We start from the raw sequence: 18,334 nt of genomic DNA on the forward strand, positions 1-18,334 counted from the left end.
GGTGGAACTCGTGAGTCCAGTTGAGGCTAACTGAAGTGCTCTGGAATATACTTCCTGATAGGTGGCAATTATTGCCTGAAGTTTGTGGTGATCATTACCTTGCTTTTCTTTAAAATTTTATCTCTTGCACATCCATCTTTTAATGATGTAAACTAAGTTGTCAGTGGGATTCTTAACCTAGTGATCTGGTACTTTACTACAATAGGATCATTGTAGTCTAACATTAAGGTCTATCTTGGTCACTGTGTAGGAGAAACATATCCAACCCGCAGGTACTTGTTTTACTAATGGTGATGCAAGTTCCATGTAGTTATAGAAGAGGCTGGACAGTTACTGCTGTGGCATTAGGCCTATAAATGTGGGAAAGGTAGCCACATCTTCTGTTTTCCTCACCGGTCCTATTTTCAAGTCTGCTAATCTTTTTTCAGGCCATGTTTCTCAGAAGGTCACACCCTCTAGGTATCTTTGTGTAAAAATTCCCAGAATGCTTTGGGCTTGGTACTTGTTAGTTGGTTACTAGTGTTTTTTCATTATTTGGGTAATCTAGATTTTTTTTTGTACTATTAAAGAATTATGATTCAATTAACATAAAACACCTAAAATGTTTCATAATGATTTTTAGCAGTGAATAGTCACAGGTGGCTGATGAAGCTTTATGAAGCTAGAATTTATTTGATGCATTTGGCTTCTGGACCCTGAAAATTTGAATATATTTATCAAAAGTCGAACTTAGAACACAGTCTTTTTTGTTTATTTATATTTAAAGTGTGTTAGAATAAATTTAATACTCATAAATCCCACCAAAACACATTTGGCAAAAAGAATCAGATTTAAATGTAAAAGCTAAAACTGTAAAACTTCTAGAATAAAACACAGGAGAAAATCTTCATGCACTTGGATTTGGTAAAGATTTCTTAGCTCTAACAGTAAATGCACGATCCATAAGAGAAAAATGTTGATAAAGTGGGCTTCCTGAAAATTTAAAATGTCTGCTCTTTGAGAGACACTGTTAAGGAAATGAAAAGGTAAGCCACAAACTGGGAGAAAATATTTGCAAAACATATATCTGATACAGAATTCGTATCTAAGAATGTATAATAAACTCTGAAAACTCAATAATAAACAGGATTTTTTTTTTTTTAAATGGGCTAAAAATATGTGAACAGATACTCATCAAGGAAGATAGACATGAAAAGATGTTCCTCATCAATAGTCACTAATGGAATGTTAGTTAAAACCACACAAGGTGGGGCACCTGGGTGGCTCAGTCGGTTAAGCATCCAACTCTTGATTTCAGTTCAGGTGATGATCTCACGGTTTGTGGGTTCAAGCTTCACATTGGGCTCTGCTGACAGTATGGAGCCTGCCTAGAATTCTCTCTCTCTCTTCCTCTCTCTCTGCCCCTCCCTGCTTATACTTTCTGTCTCTCAGAAATAAACAAACTGAAAAAAACCACACACACACGAGGTACTACTAACTGCCTATTGGAATGGCTAAAAACAAAGAAAAAAACACCAGACAACACCAAGTGCTTGTCAGAATACAGCACAACTGCAACACTGAAACTTTGCCAGTGGGAAAGGCAAAACAGTACAGCCACTTTGGAGAACAGTCTGGCAGTTTCTTATAAAGTTAAATACATACACACGTGTTGGTTTTAAAACGTGTCCGCAAATTCCTTGACCTTGCCTTCAAATGGCTGAGCTAATTTTTCTGTTCTTGGGTGTGAGCTGGACTTTGTAACTTCTTGTTTTTATTTTTAAGTTGATTTAGTTTCAAGGCGGGGGGGAGGGGCAGAGAGAGAGAGAGAATCCCAAGCAGGTCTGCACTGTTAGTGCGGACCCCGACGCAGGGCTTGAGCTTACGGACCGTGAGATCATGACCAGAGCTGGAACCAAGAGTCAGATGCTTACTTAACTGACTGAGCCATGCAGGCGCCCCTGGACTTTGTGACTTCTAATGAGCAGTATGTGGCAGAAGTGACATGGTGTCACTTCTGAGACTAGGTCATTAAAGTCATTGCAGCTTTGTTCTTGTCCCTTTCCTTCTCACGTCACCTGATGTAGGAGGAACCAGCTGTCATGTCACAAAGACACTCTGTTAGCCTTACAGAAAAATTCACATGGGGAGCTGTTTGTAAAGTGGGTCCTTCAGCCCTAGTCAAGCCTGATGGCTGTAGCTCTGGTCAACATCGTGATTGACATCTCATGAGGGAGCCCCGGACAGAACTGCCCAGTCCTGCTCCCCTCACACTCCTGACCCACAGAAATTTTTGTTACGGTTTTCATCTGTAAGGTTTTGGAGGTAATTTTATTATGCAGCAGTAGACAGCTAATAGAACTTACCAAACACTCTTATTAAACCCGGCCATCTCATTCCTAGAGAGATGAAAACTTACGTCCACGCAAAAGCTTACATTCTTACAAAAGTCCGTACGTAAATGCTTGTAGGGACTTTATCCGTATCTTCAAAAACTGGAAATGGCTCTCATGTCCTTCAGCTAGTGAATGGATAAAGAAACTGCGGTACATCCAAGTGGTAGACTACTACCGAGTCATAAAAAGGAATGAAATTCTGATGCATGCAGCCACAAGGATACGTCTCAGTTGTTGCCAGTTGCAACGAAAGAAGCCAGTCTCAGAAGGACGCGTGCTATATCATTCCATGTCCTTGGCTTTCCGAAAAAGGGCAAAATTATAGGGACAGAAAACAGATGAATGCTTGCCAGGGCCTGGAGGTGATTGGAAGGTTCTTGGGGTCACTACAGAGGGACTTGGGGTGACTTTTTGGGATGTTGGAATTGTTTGTGGTGGTGGTTACATAATTGCATTGTTTGTTCAAACTCTTAGAATTATACACTTCTTGGGGCACCTGGGTGGTTCAGTCAGTAAACGTTCGACTTTAGCTCAGGTCATGATCTCGTGGTTCATGAGTTCGAGCCCTGCATTGGGCTTTGTGCTGACAGCTCAGAGCCCAGGGCCTGCTTCAGATTCTGTGTCTCCCTCTCTCCCTGCTCCTCCCCCACTCACACTCTGTCTCTCTCTCAAAAATAAACAAACATTAAAAAAAAATTTTTAAAAATTATACACTTCTTAAAAAGGGTAGATTTTACTGTATGCAAGTTATACCTTGATGAATAAATCTGACCAGAGAAATCCATTTTATGAAAATGATTAATAAATCTTTGGAGGTGACAAAGTGATAGATTTGAGATGTAATACTGTCCTCAATGACTGCTTCCGAACTGTGAACTATAAACTCTTTAGTATGTGATAACACGGGAAAACCTTTCACAGATGACTGAAATGGAAAAACTTTTACAATTTTTAGGTCATATGAACTAACCCGGAAGGACCGACTGTACAAAAACATCATTCGAATGCAGCATACGCATGGATTCAAGGCTTTTCACATCCTCCCTCAGACCTTTCTTCTGCCAGCTGAGTATGCAGAATTCTGTAGTAAGTGCCTGGCTGGGAAGGCCCCGATCCTTGGCCCCTGAACTTGGGGCAGACTTACCCCAAGGGCTAGCTACCTCGAGTCAGTAACTAATGAGGGCTTTTCACATCCTTAAAAAGTTGTGCTTCTTTACTAAAACAGTTAGGGAAATAATTTTAAGACTCTTTTTATTCTGATTATGTACCTGTATGTGTATTTTTAGTAAGCTCGTCACTGTCATTTCTGGAAGGACACATTGGTGCCCTGCACACATGCCCCTGTCAGGTACAAAAAGTCTCTTTATTGGCAAGACTTCGTGCCTATGTGAGAAAGTATATGCTTCTGGATTTGAACTATATATGCTTCCTTTTGAGTGCCTGTTTTCCTCTTGCCATTTAGGGGAATATTCCTGTCACCTTAACGTCTGGACTTGTGTAACTTAATGTCCTTTGAGGTTCAATGATCACGCATTTTTTAGTGTGAGGGTTTAGAGGTACCAGTTAGTCACAGTCTTGTTGGAGTTCAGGAGAATTGAAGAATACATGTGTTAGCCAAATGGGGAACCAAATGTCAGCTGTGTGGTTGGTAAAGCTAGATGGGGACCTGTGGCCTGCAGCCCATTCCCAGTGGGCTCCTTACTTCTTTTGCCTCGAAGTGAACGGTCTTCCCAGGTCCCAGCAGGTGAAATGGGCTGCTTCAGGCTTTCCTCCCTGGGGACAGAGCCCGAGTCAGTGGGCTTGGTGCACAGAAGAGGTGCGAGTACAGAGAAGGTGTGAGGCAGGTCTTTTGTGAGAGTCCGCACAGTAGTTGTAATATGAGCCAATACGGAACGAGTGTTTCTTTTCTGTAAAGCCCTCTTCCAAGTGGCATTTCTACTGTGAGGTAGGCACCGCTGTTATGCCAGGTTTACAGATGAAGAGATGAAGGCAGGCACGGAGAAGTCGGGAGCTTTCTGAAAGTCATGCAGGTTGCAAACGGTGCCGTCAGGCTCACACTTCGTGGTTTGGTTTTAGAGGCCGCACTCTTCACCACCGGGCCTTGTTGCATAAAGACACTGGGCAGTGTGCCCACAGTGTCCACTTCCCGGTAACACCGGTGAGAGAGGATCAAGGAGGACACGAGGGGAGGACAGACACATAGATATCTTTCTTCTCGGTAAGTCCAAGAGAGAGACTATTCCTGTCTTATGGGTAGAGGAGGCATGGAGAGAAGAGAAAGTTCTCTCTAGACTTCCTGACCCTTGATTTTCTTAACCTGTAAGACTTAACAGTCTGGTTGCCCAGTGCGGGGTTCATCCTCTGGGACTTCCGTCATCAGGATCTCCTGCTTCCACCCTGGTGAGGCCGTTTCTCTGATAGCACCTATTCCAGCGGGGACGCTTGACGGTTCAGTGTTTGCCCACAGAAGGCTCTGGAATGGGTCAGAAGAGCTCTGTTGGACTCAAAGCCGAAAACTTACAGCTTAGAATTTTTATTATGTGACTTTAGCCACGTTACTTAAACTGCTCTGTGCCTTAGCTTCCTCCTCTGTAAAGTAGGCTTATTACTAGTACTGACCTTATAGTGTTGTTGGGATGTTTAAATAGGTTAATACATGGAAAGCACTTGGAATGGCACCTGATAGGTGTTGAATAAGTGTTCAATGTTATTCCCTTTTTCAAGTGACGTTGAGATGTATTGTTACATAATAAAAGATCATGCGATAAGCCAACACGATAGCATAAAAAATACTTCAACTAACATGTTAGCAACATGGCCCAGGTGTGAAAACTGCTCCTGTTAAAGTGTACAATAATTCCCTATTAAAGTCTACAGGAATCTGAAATGAAAATTCCCTTTGTCCTCTCTCTGCTATTTCTTATCCTGTTGTTTTCCCTCTGGAGGCAGGTTCAGGGGTGGGGATGCTCATTCAGATGACTGGATAGAGTTAGGATTCCTCCATCAGTTCAAGCGTGACCTGTCTTTCAGTAGGATTGCTTCTTTAGCGTATTATTCAAACTCGTATGTGCTCTACTTTTTAACAAAAATGAATTCAAAAGGTCAATAGAACACACAGAATTAATACAGCCGTAACTCAGGGCCACCACGTTTAGCCCCAGGACAGTTACTGTAGGCAAATGGTGTTCTTCAGTCCCCCAAACAAATCACTTAATGATGTCATCACCAAAGACCACAGCAGGGACCCACCATGTTTGTGGAAAAGGGGGGAGAGGGAAGACATGATAGTCAAGAGGAGTCATCTTGATTTCAGTCTTGCCAGGATGCCATTCATTCTTTGCCAGTTGTCCAGAGTCCATGACCTCTAAGCTAAAATTCATTTGGGGGAGATCCAACATCGTTGGGTTAGTTGCGTTGCTAAGGTTACATATTAGGGGAGAAACACACCTATTTGTACCACTTCTTCTTTCAGAAAGACATTCCTCTTCTCCATAAAGGCTATTTTAAGTTCTTCTCTTCCTTTGGTGTCCACCCGCCATATGATAGCCCAGAAATTCCATTTTCTCCATGGCTTATGTTCCTGCCCTCCATTGCCCACTCGAGTGTGAGCAATAGGAGATTTTTGAGAAGGAAAGGAACGCAGGTTAGCCTTTAGAAAAATAATTGTGTGAAATGAATTGGAGGGAGCAAGGGGAGGAACGCAGTGGTCACTTGGAAGGTTAATTGCAGCAATCCAGAGAAGAAGTGCAGTTGAACCGAACCAGGTAGCTGGAATGGAAAAGAGGGAGTGGAAAGAGCGATAGAATAAACAGAGTGTACCAGCTGGCTTTAAGTAGTGAGGCCAGGGTCAAAGATGGCTCTAGAGGTGTGAATCTGGGAAGTTAAGAAGCTTAGAAGCACACTTTTTTAATGTTTTTTGCTTTTTTTAAACATTTACTCATTTTTGAGAGTGAGAGAGACAGAGTGTGAGCAGGGGAGGGGCAAAGAGAGAGGGAGACACAGAACCTGAAGCAGGCTCCAGGCTCCGAGCCGTCAGCACAGAGCCAACTCACAGACAATGAGATCATGACCTGAGCCGAAGTCAGCCGCTTAACTGACTGAGCCACCCAGGCGCCCTGCTAAGAAGCATGTTTTTAACCAGGGAGTGTAACCAGAACTGTAAAAGAAGAGCTATTAAAAGGGATGAGGAGTGTGAAATTTGGGAGCAAGTGTGGATTTGAGATGCCTAGAGGCTTCCATGCGGTGATTTGCAGGCAGTTGTAAAGGCAGAGTTGAGTTCTGGCAATAGATTCTGGAAATCGCAGGTATGGAGGTAGATGTGATCATAAGGGAGAGAAAAAGAGAAGAAGCACCCAGAGAGGAGAGAGAGCTTGAAGATAGGAGCTAAGGAATGGGGTCCCAGAGGAGCCAGGAGAGGGTTAAATCAAGAACAGACACGTGGAAAGATGCTCAACATCACTCATCATCAGGGAAATGCAAATCAAAACCACGAGATGTCGCCTCACACCTGTCAGAATGGCTAGTGTTAAAAAGACAAGAAATAGCAAGTATTGGCAAGGACGTGGAGAAAAGGGAGCCCGTGTGCATGGTTGGTGGGCATGTAAGTTGGTGCAGCTGCTTTGGAAATTGGCGTGGAGGTTCCTGAAAAAATTCAAAAAGAAATATCATATGACCCGGCAATTCTACTTCTCAGTATTTACAGGAGAAAATGAAAGCACTAATTCAAAAAGATATATGCACTTCTGTGTTTATTGCTTCATTATTTACAATAGCCAAAATATGGAAGCAACCTAAGGGTCCATCCACAGATGACAGATAAAGATATGATTGATACGTGTGCACAATGGAATATTACTCAGGCAAAGAAAGAATGAAATCTTGCCATTCATGACAACATGGATGGACCGAGAGGGTATTGTATTACGTGAAATAAATTAGACAGAGAAAGACAAACACCATATGATTTCACTTATATGTGGGATCTTAAACAAAAAAAAAACAGAAAAAGACTCATCAATGTGGAGAACAAACTGGTGGCTGCCAGAGGGGAGGTGGGTGGGAAGGGTGGGCGAAACGGGTGTAGGGGATTCACAGGTGCACAGGCTTCCAGTTTTAAAGTGAATAAGTCACAGGGATGAAAAGTACACTGTAGGAATATGGTCAATAATATTGCAATGACTGTGTGTGGTGACAGAGGGTAACTACCCCCATTGTGTTACTTCGTTACGTATATAAACGTTGAATCACTATATTGTGTGTATAAAAAGGTAAAGGGCACCTTTTAATCACTTGTAAATTATTGTCCTCCTGCGCCGCTTGCACATGGTTTGATTTAAGATGATTTTTTTTTTCTTACAAGCTAAGAGAGATCACTTAAGGAAATTAGTCATTTCAGGCGACGTAGTGTTGGACTCATATTGGCACTCTGCAGTGTGAGCTTCTGGACGCCCTCGGGTTAATGGAGGCGAGAATCTCAAGATTCGTGAAGGCTGTTTTGTGACAGTGATAAACCAACATCAGATAGTTAGTTGCCTTATTTTGCTTTCACTCTCTCATTCAAGAAAGAGGGGAAATGGTGGGAGAAATATGTAATTTTGCTGCCTCCTCCTCCTCCTTTTCCCTCCCCACCCCTGCTCTGTTTTTGTGCGCATTTTTGAAGCTGGTTTAGAAATACAGGTTATTTTAGCTGTGCTGCCCTTCACTTACAAACCTGGAGAACGCTTCGGGTATCTAGTTAACCATTGTTGAAATTTAAGATGACAAACTCTTGTCCTTTCTTTCTCTTTGTTTCTCTCTCTCCCTTTTAATCTCCCAATATTTTGAGCAGATTCATACTCAAAGGACCGGGGACCTTGGATAGTAAAACCAGTGGCCTCTTCTAGGGGGCGGGGTGTCTACCTGATCAACAATGTAAGTATGCAGCAGGTGGCACCCTCTGCTGCTGCTGCTGCTGCTTTTCTTATTTTTATTTTTATTTATTTATTTATTTATTTATTTATTTATTTATTTATTTAATGTTTGTTTTTTTTTTGAGACAGAGAGAGAGCATGAACGGGGGAGGGTCAGAGAGAGAGGGGGACACAGAACCCGAAGCAGGCTCCAGGCTCTGAGCCGTCAGCACAGAGCCCGACGCGGGGCTCGAACTCACGGACCGTGAGATCATGACCTGAGCTGAAGTCGGGCGCTCCACCGACTGAGCCACCCAGGCGCCCCCTTTTTTTTTTTTTTTTTTTTTAAAGTAAGGTCCATACCCAAACATGGGGCTTGAACTCACAACTACAAGATCGAGAGTCACACGCTCCACCGACTGATCCAGGCAGGTGCCCTGGCACCCTCTCTTCTTATTGGCTTTTCCCTGCTTCACCCTCCTCCTGATACGATTTTTTTTTTTTCATTGAGAGTAGGTGTTCCTTTCTGAAATCTGCATTCAGAAGTGTGAGGTGAGGTTGGGTGTGAGTTGGCTACTATTCACCTTACTGTCAGTAACCTCTTCCTGTGCCAACAGTTACCTTATGGCTAAAAAGTCACTTGATCACATGTTGAGGAAGAGCAGCCTTTGGGGTCAGCAGAAAAGAGGTTCCTTTTCTACTTTTAGCATATTGTCATATTAATTCCTCAGCACTAAGCATTCATTGGTAGGACACACATTTAGTTTCTCTTGTGAGCAGAACTGTGGGTTCCTGCCCTCAAGGTCATCGAGGAAATGAACCTTGGTGTGGTATGGAATTCTTGACGCTATTTCTGTATCTCCCTCTCTCCTCCTCCTTCTGCCTTATCCTCTTCTGTTTTTCAAAAGTCATCAGTATCTTGATTCTTTGCCAAATCCTCATTCAAAGTTGTTTGTTAAGTCGAGTACATATACGGAGTAAATAAAATTTCAACCCCAGCCTCACTTCCTAGACTTTTTTTTTTTAACGTTTATTTATTTTTGAGAGAGAGAGAGAGACATAGCATGAGAGCGGGAAGAGGCAGAGAGAGAGAGGGAGACATACAATCTAAAGCAGGCTCCAGGCTCTGAGCTGTCAGCATAGAGCCCGACGCGGGGCTTGAACTCGCTGTGAGATCATGATGTGAGCCGAAGTCTGATGCTCATTCGACTGAGCCACCCAGGCGCCCCTCACTTCCTAGACTTTTAATGGTAGTTTTTAACCTAATATAGTTGATTTATGTTTCTTTTCTTAACTTTACAATGTGTTTAATTCCCATTTTGATATGCTTCACCCTCACATCGCCATCTACCCTCCCTTCCACATTCCATTACTGATTACCTTTTATATTTCAGGGTTTATACAATTATGTTATCTTCAATAACTGTGATTCCATTTCTCTGCTTTATCTTTAAGTTGAGTAAAAAATTTAATTAAACTGAGTAGAAACTTCACAGCATTGAATTCTGAAATTTCACCAGCATTTCATTCTGGGTCTTTTCTCATTCTTACTTCTGGACATTTGGTCAACCCTTTTAGTCTGGAAACTAGTGTTTTTCTTTGTTTCAGGAGAAATTATCCATTTTTTTATCTTTGTCTCTGCTACTAGACCTCTTTTTTGAGGCATTCTTGGTCTTTCTTTTTTGTCAACTTGTCTCTGATTTTAAATTCTTGATTCTCCCCCATCTTGATCTTTCTGGATCACCAGTTTGAGCTTTATGCATTTTAATGTTCATTTTATCTACTGTATTTATGTATTGGCTATCATAGTTTGTAGAAACTTTCATTTTCTGATTTGCCTTTTTGTTTTCTTTAATAATAGCCTGTAGTTGCTTAATGGATTAATGGATAGAGTTTGCCGGTTGGCCTTAGTAAGGGTATCAGTTGAAAGTTTTTTAAAAGTTCTCTTCTGTTTTGTGTATTTTCTTGGGATTGCCTTTCCCCCCCCCATGCTGTTGGGTTTTCTCAGTTTCAGTGACCTTAGATGTTGAGTTGTATTTGTGAACAAAAGACTAGACTGATTGAAATTGACAGCTGACCTAGGTTTCCCGTACTGTCCTGTAGGAGTAATTCCCTAGTAGTTTCTCCCTGGACAGGAGGCTAACTCAGTTTTGTGCAAGGGCAAACTGTGTTGACTCACAGGCTGGGAGTGGACGGGAGTGAGGAGTGTGTTTCTTTCTGTCCACCCCTGCCAAAATAGAGCAGGCCTTATTCTGAATACAGAGGAAGATTTTGGTGATTTCGCCCCTGGTCAGCACTACCTTTCCTGTCTTTTCCTGTGTGTCTGTTGTAGGGATAGAGTGGCCTCAAATTCCACTCCTCTGTCTGATCTCTACCGACACAAGACGTCCTCCCCAGAGTATCATCGTTAGGTTCTATTCTGAGGGCCAAGCTTTGGGTGTTGGAGGAGGGCCACTCACTTAATTAAGAATTAATTACCTGGTTCTTGTTCCTCGGCCCACTCCTGGGCCATGTTTGTTCACTGCCAGCTTGGAATTTCTCAGAGGCTCCTTGAGATCACCCTCATCTCTGTTATTTTCCTTCTTCTGCTCTGTTTTCTCAACCTGATCCCATCTGCTTTCTATCTTTCAGGGTTTCCTTAAACTTTTGGTCTCTTATTGGCTCCTTTAAATGTTTTCTAGCTTTGTTATTATTTCATTCTTTTAAAAACCTCTTCACTGTCCTTCCAGTGGGACTCTGGAAGGGAAGAAAGGGAGTGTGTGTGGGGGGGGGGGGGCAGGGAGGAGGTCAAGTACTCTGTTTTAAATTCCCCAATTCTCTTTTTACATGGTCTGAGCTATTTCCTACACGCACAGAAACTAACTTTCTGAGAGGTCTTTCACATTGAAAAGTCCTTAAATTCAGTCTGGACTGAAAACTGAGCAATAATAGCAATAATAGCAGATCTTACGTGCTACAGAAATACAGGATCTGGTTGTGGTACAGCAGCTACTCCAGCCTGAGCCCCAGGCTACAAGTGCTGTTACCTGGCCCCGGGTCACTCTGGAGGCCCTTTTCCCTGGAGTGTCTTGTGACAGAAGGCCCTGGTCACATGCTTTGGATCTCTCTTTTCTCGTTTCTGTTCTGACCTTGGCGCGAAGGCTCCTGTCGGACAGCTTTTCCTTCAGCTCCGCGCCAGGGGCTCCAGTGTTGTTTGAATCTCTTAGACGGCACTGGTTTGGGTCTGGGTTTTAGCTGCCAAATGGAATTGCTATTGAAAGTCAACTGTGGTACAAGTTTGCTTTTTATTTTCTTAGACATGAGTCAAAAAGAATAGGATCTATTTCCAGCTCATCTGGGGCTTTTTTTCTTTTGGAATGCTCTTTTGCCCTGGTGATTTGTTATTTTGAAACCAACATCATAAAGGATAGAAAAGTTAAACTTTCCTCAGTGGGGCTGAGAACCCAGTGCCCTGACTCTTCCCTGGATGGAGTCTCCTAAGGAGGGTGACAAGTCTTTAGAGAATGCACTTGGCAGGCTCTCTTTCTCCCTCCCACCTCTCCCTGGGCTGAATCCCTAGAGACCCCCTGCGTAGATCAAAGTACTTGGCAGGACCCTTTGCCTCCCTCCTCCTCCTCAGTGAGGCTTTGGAATGAGTCTGATTCTTTGAGGCATTTGGTGGAGGTGCCAGACAGAAGCCTGGGAAGATGCCAGCAGGCGCGGGGTTGGGGGGGGGGGGGGCGGGCAACATGTGGACATAATGGGAAAATATTCCCATTTCACTCCCCAAACTGGAATTTTATCACCTTTTACGCAGGCCTACAAACCATGTAGTTAATACTCTTCTCTCTCTGCTTATGCACAAGGCCTCACCATCCCCTCTTTTCCATACCTGGATCTTTTCCCATGGAATATGTGACCCATTAGCCAACTGGATGAAGTAACTCTTTCCAAGGCTGCTGCCTGCTTTCCTTTCGGATTTGAGGGGGAGGGGGCCGGAGTGCTCAGGCAGAGAGGGTCTGTGAGCTGAACTGAAGTGAGCGGGTGCGGGACTTGGGGGGCGGGTGGAGTTAGGTGTGAAGGCCAAATAAAAATATCTTTCCCTGTCTTCCCCACTGGAGAGGGGCTCTCACTAAAAATTCCCAATAATAGCCGTAACCTTTTGGAAAATATCTGCAAACGGCAACTTTTACCATTACAAGAACGGGATAAAGGATAGAAAAAGCGTTACTTTTATGAAATACTGAAGAGGGAAGTATGAGCTCCTGCAGACAGAAGTTATCTTGGCCAGTCAGCTACCTTCCTCTCTTATGATGTGCTCTATTAACTCTAGAAATACAGCCCAGAGGAGCAGAGCTCTGTTTGCTCCATCTCCCTCCGTGACTAAGTGCCCTATTTTCCCCATGTAGTATATTCAAGTCGAGGAGGGAAAGCGCCGGCATTTTCTGATTAAGGTGTGACTTTGATTATGGAAGTCAGATCATTCTTCTTTGTCATTATCTCATATTAATGTTTTCTTTGAGATTTTGAAGTAGCAGGGGGGGTATTTGGTTTACTCTATTTACTCTGTGAACATAATTCCGTATAGCTCTCTTGTTTCTATTTGTTTATATGTTGTTATCTTAAGCACTCTCTTATTTTTTTCTTCATTGTTCAAGAAATATTTAGGGAGTCCTTGCTGTGTGCCAGGTGCTGCCGCTCCTTAAAACCTTTTGAGGAGTAGGGATTATCTCTTAATGCTAACACTGATACTAAGCTAACGTATCTTCGTTATAACTCGGTGCACGGCTCTGAGCGGAGGGGTGTGTGGAGTGCTATGATGATGATGATGCAGGCTGTTGGGTTGTGGAACTTCGTAGAACCCTAGAGGTGCTACGGAGTTTGCACTAAGAGTAATAACTGATATTTCTTGCGCATTTAATGTGTGCCTACCCCTGTACCTTCCAAATACAGACTCAGGTAGTCTTTAGAAGAACCCCATGAGGTAGTTTACTGTTATTTCCTTGGTAAGTGGTAGAGTCAAAATTATAATTCAGGTCTAGCTGATTCCAGAGCATAACACTCTTAACCACTGTACCACTCTACCTTACAACAACTTAACAGATACCATGAGATTTAGTCTTAAAGTCCATTTAGAAAAATGGATGTATTTCCAACTTTCCCAACAGTTTAGATCTTGCTTTAGCATACTTTGGAGGGCATTTGGAGCTTGGACTTGAACTCATTTGAAGTGAGTCAGTTGGGGATGGATGAAAAGGAAACAGGCTTGAAAATATCAAAAGGCTTTTCGTTAGTTGCTTCTTAGCAACTCATGTAATGTATGTAACACTACACAAAAAAACTATACCCAGACCCTTCTCTTCTTCGTTGAGGTTACAGTTGAATTCCTGGTGCAGGTAGAGATGAGAGGTTCAGACCATTGAACAAATATTAAAGTTACCTAAATAATGTGCGAGATTATGTTATGCATAACCCAGGGGACAAATGTGTATGACGAGGGAGGGAAGAGAGGAAATGGGCAAGGACAGTAGATGTGTTATGGAATGAAGACGATTACCAGTGTAGTCTCTGGTTCAGAGGAAAGTTGGGTGGTCGATATCTGTTGCAACCTGTAGGTGTTACTCAGTGGGAAGAGGTCTGCAACTTTATTTTAGGTTTGGAACACAGACTTGAGGCTTGCTCCTTTGTGCTATGATTCATCAGTTCTTACGCACTAACTCGACTCCAAATGGAGATAGCACTTGTGAGAAAGTGATCACGAAAAGTAAGGGAGTCTGGAAATGGTGTGGGTGCTCAAGTCCATGAGTATGAATCAGCAGTGATTGTTGCCATGTCCGTGTGATGCAGGGAGATGGGTTGTGAAAGTTGTGTTCTGAGTGTGGGACAGCAACAGTGGGAAATGAGAGGGGAGTCTCTTTCTCTTGCCCCTGGGGTTGCTCATCGTGTTTGATGTTACGGGCCACAAAATTATCCTTATTTTATGTAGTATTTGGGGGTAGCAAATGCACTGCTATAAAGACAGTCTTTTGAAATTGGGGGACAGTATTATAGGTCAGGACTTTGGGAAAAGATGTGAATAGTACCTAAGAGTTAAGCCTCCGAGGCAGACTGCCTGAGTTCAAATGCTGCTCTGCCACTGTGTGACATCTGTAATATTTAGATGGTGATATACCTGCCTCGTAGGGTTGGGGGAGGATTAAGTGAAATAATACTTGTGAAAAACTAGAACAGCGCTAGACACACAGCAAATGTTCATTCAGTGCATTTGTTAAATTTTATTTTTTTCTGCAAATTTTAATCGTTAACTTCTGTTGCCACTACCGTAGCTGTTATCATTGCAGTTATTACTATAGCCACTTCCCTTTTGGACTCCTTTTGTCCTGGATAGATTGTGGTGGCTTCCAGCTCGTTTTTCTGCCTTAATATAATCCCACACAGAGTTGTGCTATTCCCTATATTTTAACCTTACTATTTACTTAATCAAGAATCCATAATAATTTCCTGCTCCCCACCATGTTCAGGCCAACTTAACCCTTGTTGGGGGTTCGAATCCCTTTGCCAGCGGGGTCTCCTAATATTCTAACCATACCTTTTCATTATTCCCCAGGTCTGTCTTTTAGCCCCAGGTCAGTGAATCTGTCTCCTCTCCTTTCTCCTGAGCTTTGTGCTGCCATCTTTCCACGGCAGCTTCCTTTCCTTTCTACCATGTGCTCAATAGCTTTCAACACTCACTTCTGCACCTACTCTTCCAGGAAAGGCCTTCCCTGACTGATCATCCCACTAACTCATCTGCACTTGTATTTTGCAGTCTCATGTCTTGTGCTTGCAGATATGCTGGTTTGTGTTCTTTCAAATTATATATTTTGGGGGCGCCTTTGGCTGAGCGTCCAACCTTGGCCCAGGTCATGATCTTGTAGATCGTGAGTTTGAGCCCCACATCGGGCTCACTGCTGTCAGCGCCGAGCCTGCTTCTGATCCTGTTTCCCTCTCTCTGCCCTTCCCTTGTTTGCATTCTCTCGCAAATAAACAAACATTAAAAAAAAAAACAAAACAACTCTATATTTTGCTGTCCCTTTACCTAAATATTAAACTCTTCAGAAGTAGGGATTAGGCTCTGAGGGCAGAGATTGTGTGTGTTTTGTTCATCACTGTATCCTAAGTACCTTATACAGTATCCAAATACTCATGATTATTTGTTGTAGAAACAACTCTTTTTTCATGGAAAAACTCTTTAAAAGGGCTAGTTCATTCTTGATACGTAGTGGCATAGGACGTACAACTGATGAGCCCATGAAACATCCATCCCATTTCCCAAATGCCAGGATCCATTGTGGAAAGATCTGTAAGTTTTCTAAGCAACTTAATGAAAGTCTTCACTTAAGAATAATGGTAGTATTTAGGGGCGCCTGGGTGGCTCCGTCGGTTAAGCTTCCGACTTCGGCTCAGGTCATGATCTCACAGTCTGTGAGTTCAAGCCCCGCATCGGGCTCTGTGCTGACGGCTCGGAGCCTGGAGCCTGCTTCAGATTCCGTGTCTCCCTCTCTCTCTGCCCCTCCCCTGTTCATGCTCTGTCTCTCTCTGTCTCAAAAATAAATAAACATTAAAAAAAAAAAAGAAGAATGGTAGTATTTTAAAATTTCCATCACCCTTTACACTTGGGAGAAAACACATTTTTATTTATTTTTTAAGTAGCTTTTATTGTCTTGGCATGTAACTATTTAATGTCATGTATATAAATCTTTAAAGCTGTTATGGCTCTATTTATTATGTGACAAGTGCTGTGTAAATTTATTTTTCACCCCTACTGTAATTGGATATCCGTAGTGTTTCTAAGTGTTATGTGGCCAGTTGAATATAGAGGTAGCTTGTAGGGAAACTTGTCTTAGAGTTTTAGTTTGCCATTTTATCATTTCTAAAAGGTCAAGAACTCTGCTCCCTTATTGTAAATTAGGATTCCTTTGCATTTCTGTCCTTTTATTCTTTGTCTTTACTCCATAGCCGAACCAGATTTCCCTGGAAGAGAACATCCTGGTCTCCCGTTACATTAACAACCCCCTGCTCATAGATGGTGAGTTGAGATTAGGCTGTTGGCTGGACTGGGCTAGATCTTGCTAATTTTAAAACATATTTTCACAGTCTTCTCTAGTAAGCCTTTATGAAGCTAGTGTGAAGTTCTTGGCAGCTGTGGCCCCAGAGATGAGGCTGGTGCCTTCTGTACCTTGTGGGATTATTTTGACAGTGAAATAGAAATGAATAGAAAAGCAAATGCTTTATAGCACATATATGTGAAGACTGTGTGGTACGTATGTGTAAGCTCTCTTTCACATTTTATGTGTGTGTATATATATATACACACATATATATGTATACATATATACACATATATATATACACACATATATATGAAATATATAATTATTCTCAGAAGGCAAGGTGTGCTGCAGGCAGTATGTGTTTTGTTGGGAGATTAGTCTTTCTTTCATATTTCTTTGTTACATTGTCTTGTTCGTCTTACAACAGAAAACAAATGACCTGCATTTTTCCTGTGAACCCCAATTTTTTTTCTAGATTTCAAGTTTGATGTGCGCCTCTATGTGCTTGTGACTTCCTACGATCCCCTTGTCATCTATCTCTATGAAGAAGGGCTGGCTAGGTAAGAGACTTTTGGGGGAGGAGGGGTGTTTATCAGAGTGAATCCATTAAAGAGTGTGTTAAGATCAGGCTGTTTCTTCCTTTTGTGTTCAACTCAGAAAAATAGAGCGTACCCAGATGGATTTCAGATTACAGAAAATCAGTCATGTTACTTTAAGCTGCACTTGTATATCCGCAGGTGGGAATAACCATCTGTATGTAAACACACACCTTTGCCAACCGGGCTGTAGGATCACATTGTACATTTTCATGCAGTGGCAATTGTTATGGTGACCCTGGGGCATTAAGATAATTTGTCATTGTTCTTTACAACTCAACTAGAAAAAAAAAATCCCACATTTGTTACCTGTTACATACCAAACATTCATTTCAATGCTCACAACAGCCTTACAGTTGATGCAGTTTTGCAGTTGGGACAAGGGAACTTGGTCACTTTTTGGAGCGCTTCCAGCCAGATGGTGGTGGAGTGGGATTTGAACTCACGGATCTGACTTCAGAGCTCATGGCCTGAGCTGTTTCATGCCTCTTGTATTTTGGGGGCATTAGCTGCACCCCCCCCCCCCCCAGCAAGTAATATGCTTCACAGTGATTGTTTATACATTATTTTGTTTCTCTTGAGGTACTTTTTAGGTTTTAAGGTAATGTGGCTTACTTATTACAAAATTGAGTTCAAGTTGTAATAATCTGAAAAATTTCCCCCACAGCCACAGAATTTTACAAGTAATAATATTTTCATAGGCCCTTTACATTGTTTAAAATAAATACATAACTTTGCTGTGCTTGTGTTCCTTTCCCCCACAAAACTAGCATTTGCACCGTATAATATATATTTACTAGCTCGCTTACCGTGAAGTTCCTTTTATGTGAGGGGCCTTATAGGGCACAGCAGTTCGGGGGGTGGGGGTGCTTTGTACCCACGGTCAGCCATGACAAGCTAAAAAGCATGGCCTGTGTGTGTTTGTGTATTTTAGAAAATGTACTTGGAAGATGGGAAATCTCATGGTGTAAAAGAAGGCTACCTATTTAATTTTAGTTACTTTGACACATGCTATTGTACTCTGGAAACTGTTATTTTAGAATACTTTTTAAATTACATCATGTACCTAAATTCTTCGATGCATCCTGTGACTAGAATCGGAGGGTGAGCTCGGTTAACCAGCTTGTAGCTGGCTGAGCCGTGCCTTCCTTTCACCTCTAGGTGGCAGTGACAGCATTCGTAAACATTGTCCTCTTCTAAGTTAAGGTGTCTGAGTTGGAGCCTGAGGAACACTGGAGGCTACTGAAGCTCCATGGTTCTGGACTCCTGTTCCTCGAATATCGAATATCGAGGAGGGGGACACTAACATTTCTCAGTTTTTAGGTAAAGGGCTGAACCAGCATCTGAGTGCCAACTGACTCCTAGGTCTGATCAGATTTTCACAGGCAGGAAGTTTTCTCTGG

General features: G+C 42.5%; 1 protein-coding gene across 14 annotated transcripts in view; it reads left to right on the top strand.

Moving 5' to 3' along the window:
• TTLL5 (tubulin tyrosine ligase like 5) overlaps positions 1-18,334 on the top strand; it is a 284,938-nt gene that overhangs the window by 25,437 nt on the left and 241,167 nt on the right. For all 14 annotated transcript variants that reach the window (XR_006203962.1, XM_042943838.1, XM_042943847.1 and 11 more), the window contains 4 exons: positions 3,331-3,461; positions 8,203-8,285; positions 16,241-16,310; positions 16,811-16,895. Coding sequence is in view for 13 of the 14 variants with exons in the window: in XM_042943838.1 (XP_042799772.1) it covers positions 3,331-3,461; positions 8,203-8,285; positions 16,241-16,310; positions 16,811-16,895 (369 nt within the window). In the remaining variant the exon portion in view is untranslated. The remainder of the gene's footprint in view (positions 1-3,330; positions 3,462-8,202; positions 8,286-16,240; positions 16,311-16,810; positions 16,896-18,334) is intronic.

Source organism: Panthera leo, chromosome B3 (assembly GCF_018350215.1).
Source record: "Panthera leo isolate Ple1 chromosome B3, P.leo_Ple1_pat1.1, whole genome shotgun sequence".
Classification (NCBI taxonomy): domain Eukaryota; kingdom Metazoa; phylum Chordata; class Mammalia; order Carnivora; family Felidae; genus Panthera; species Panthera leo.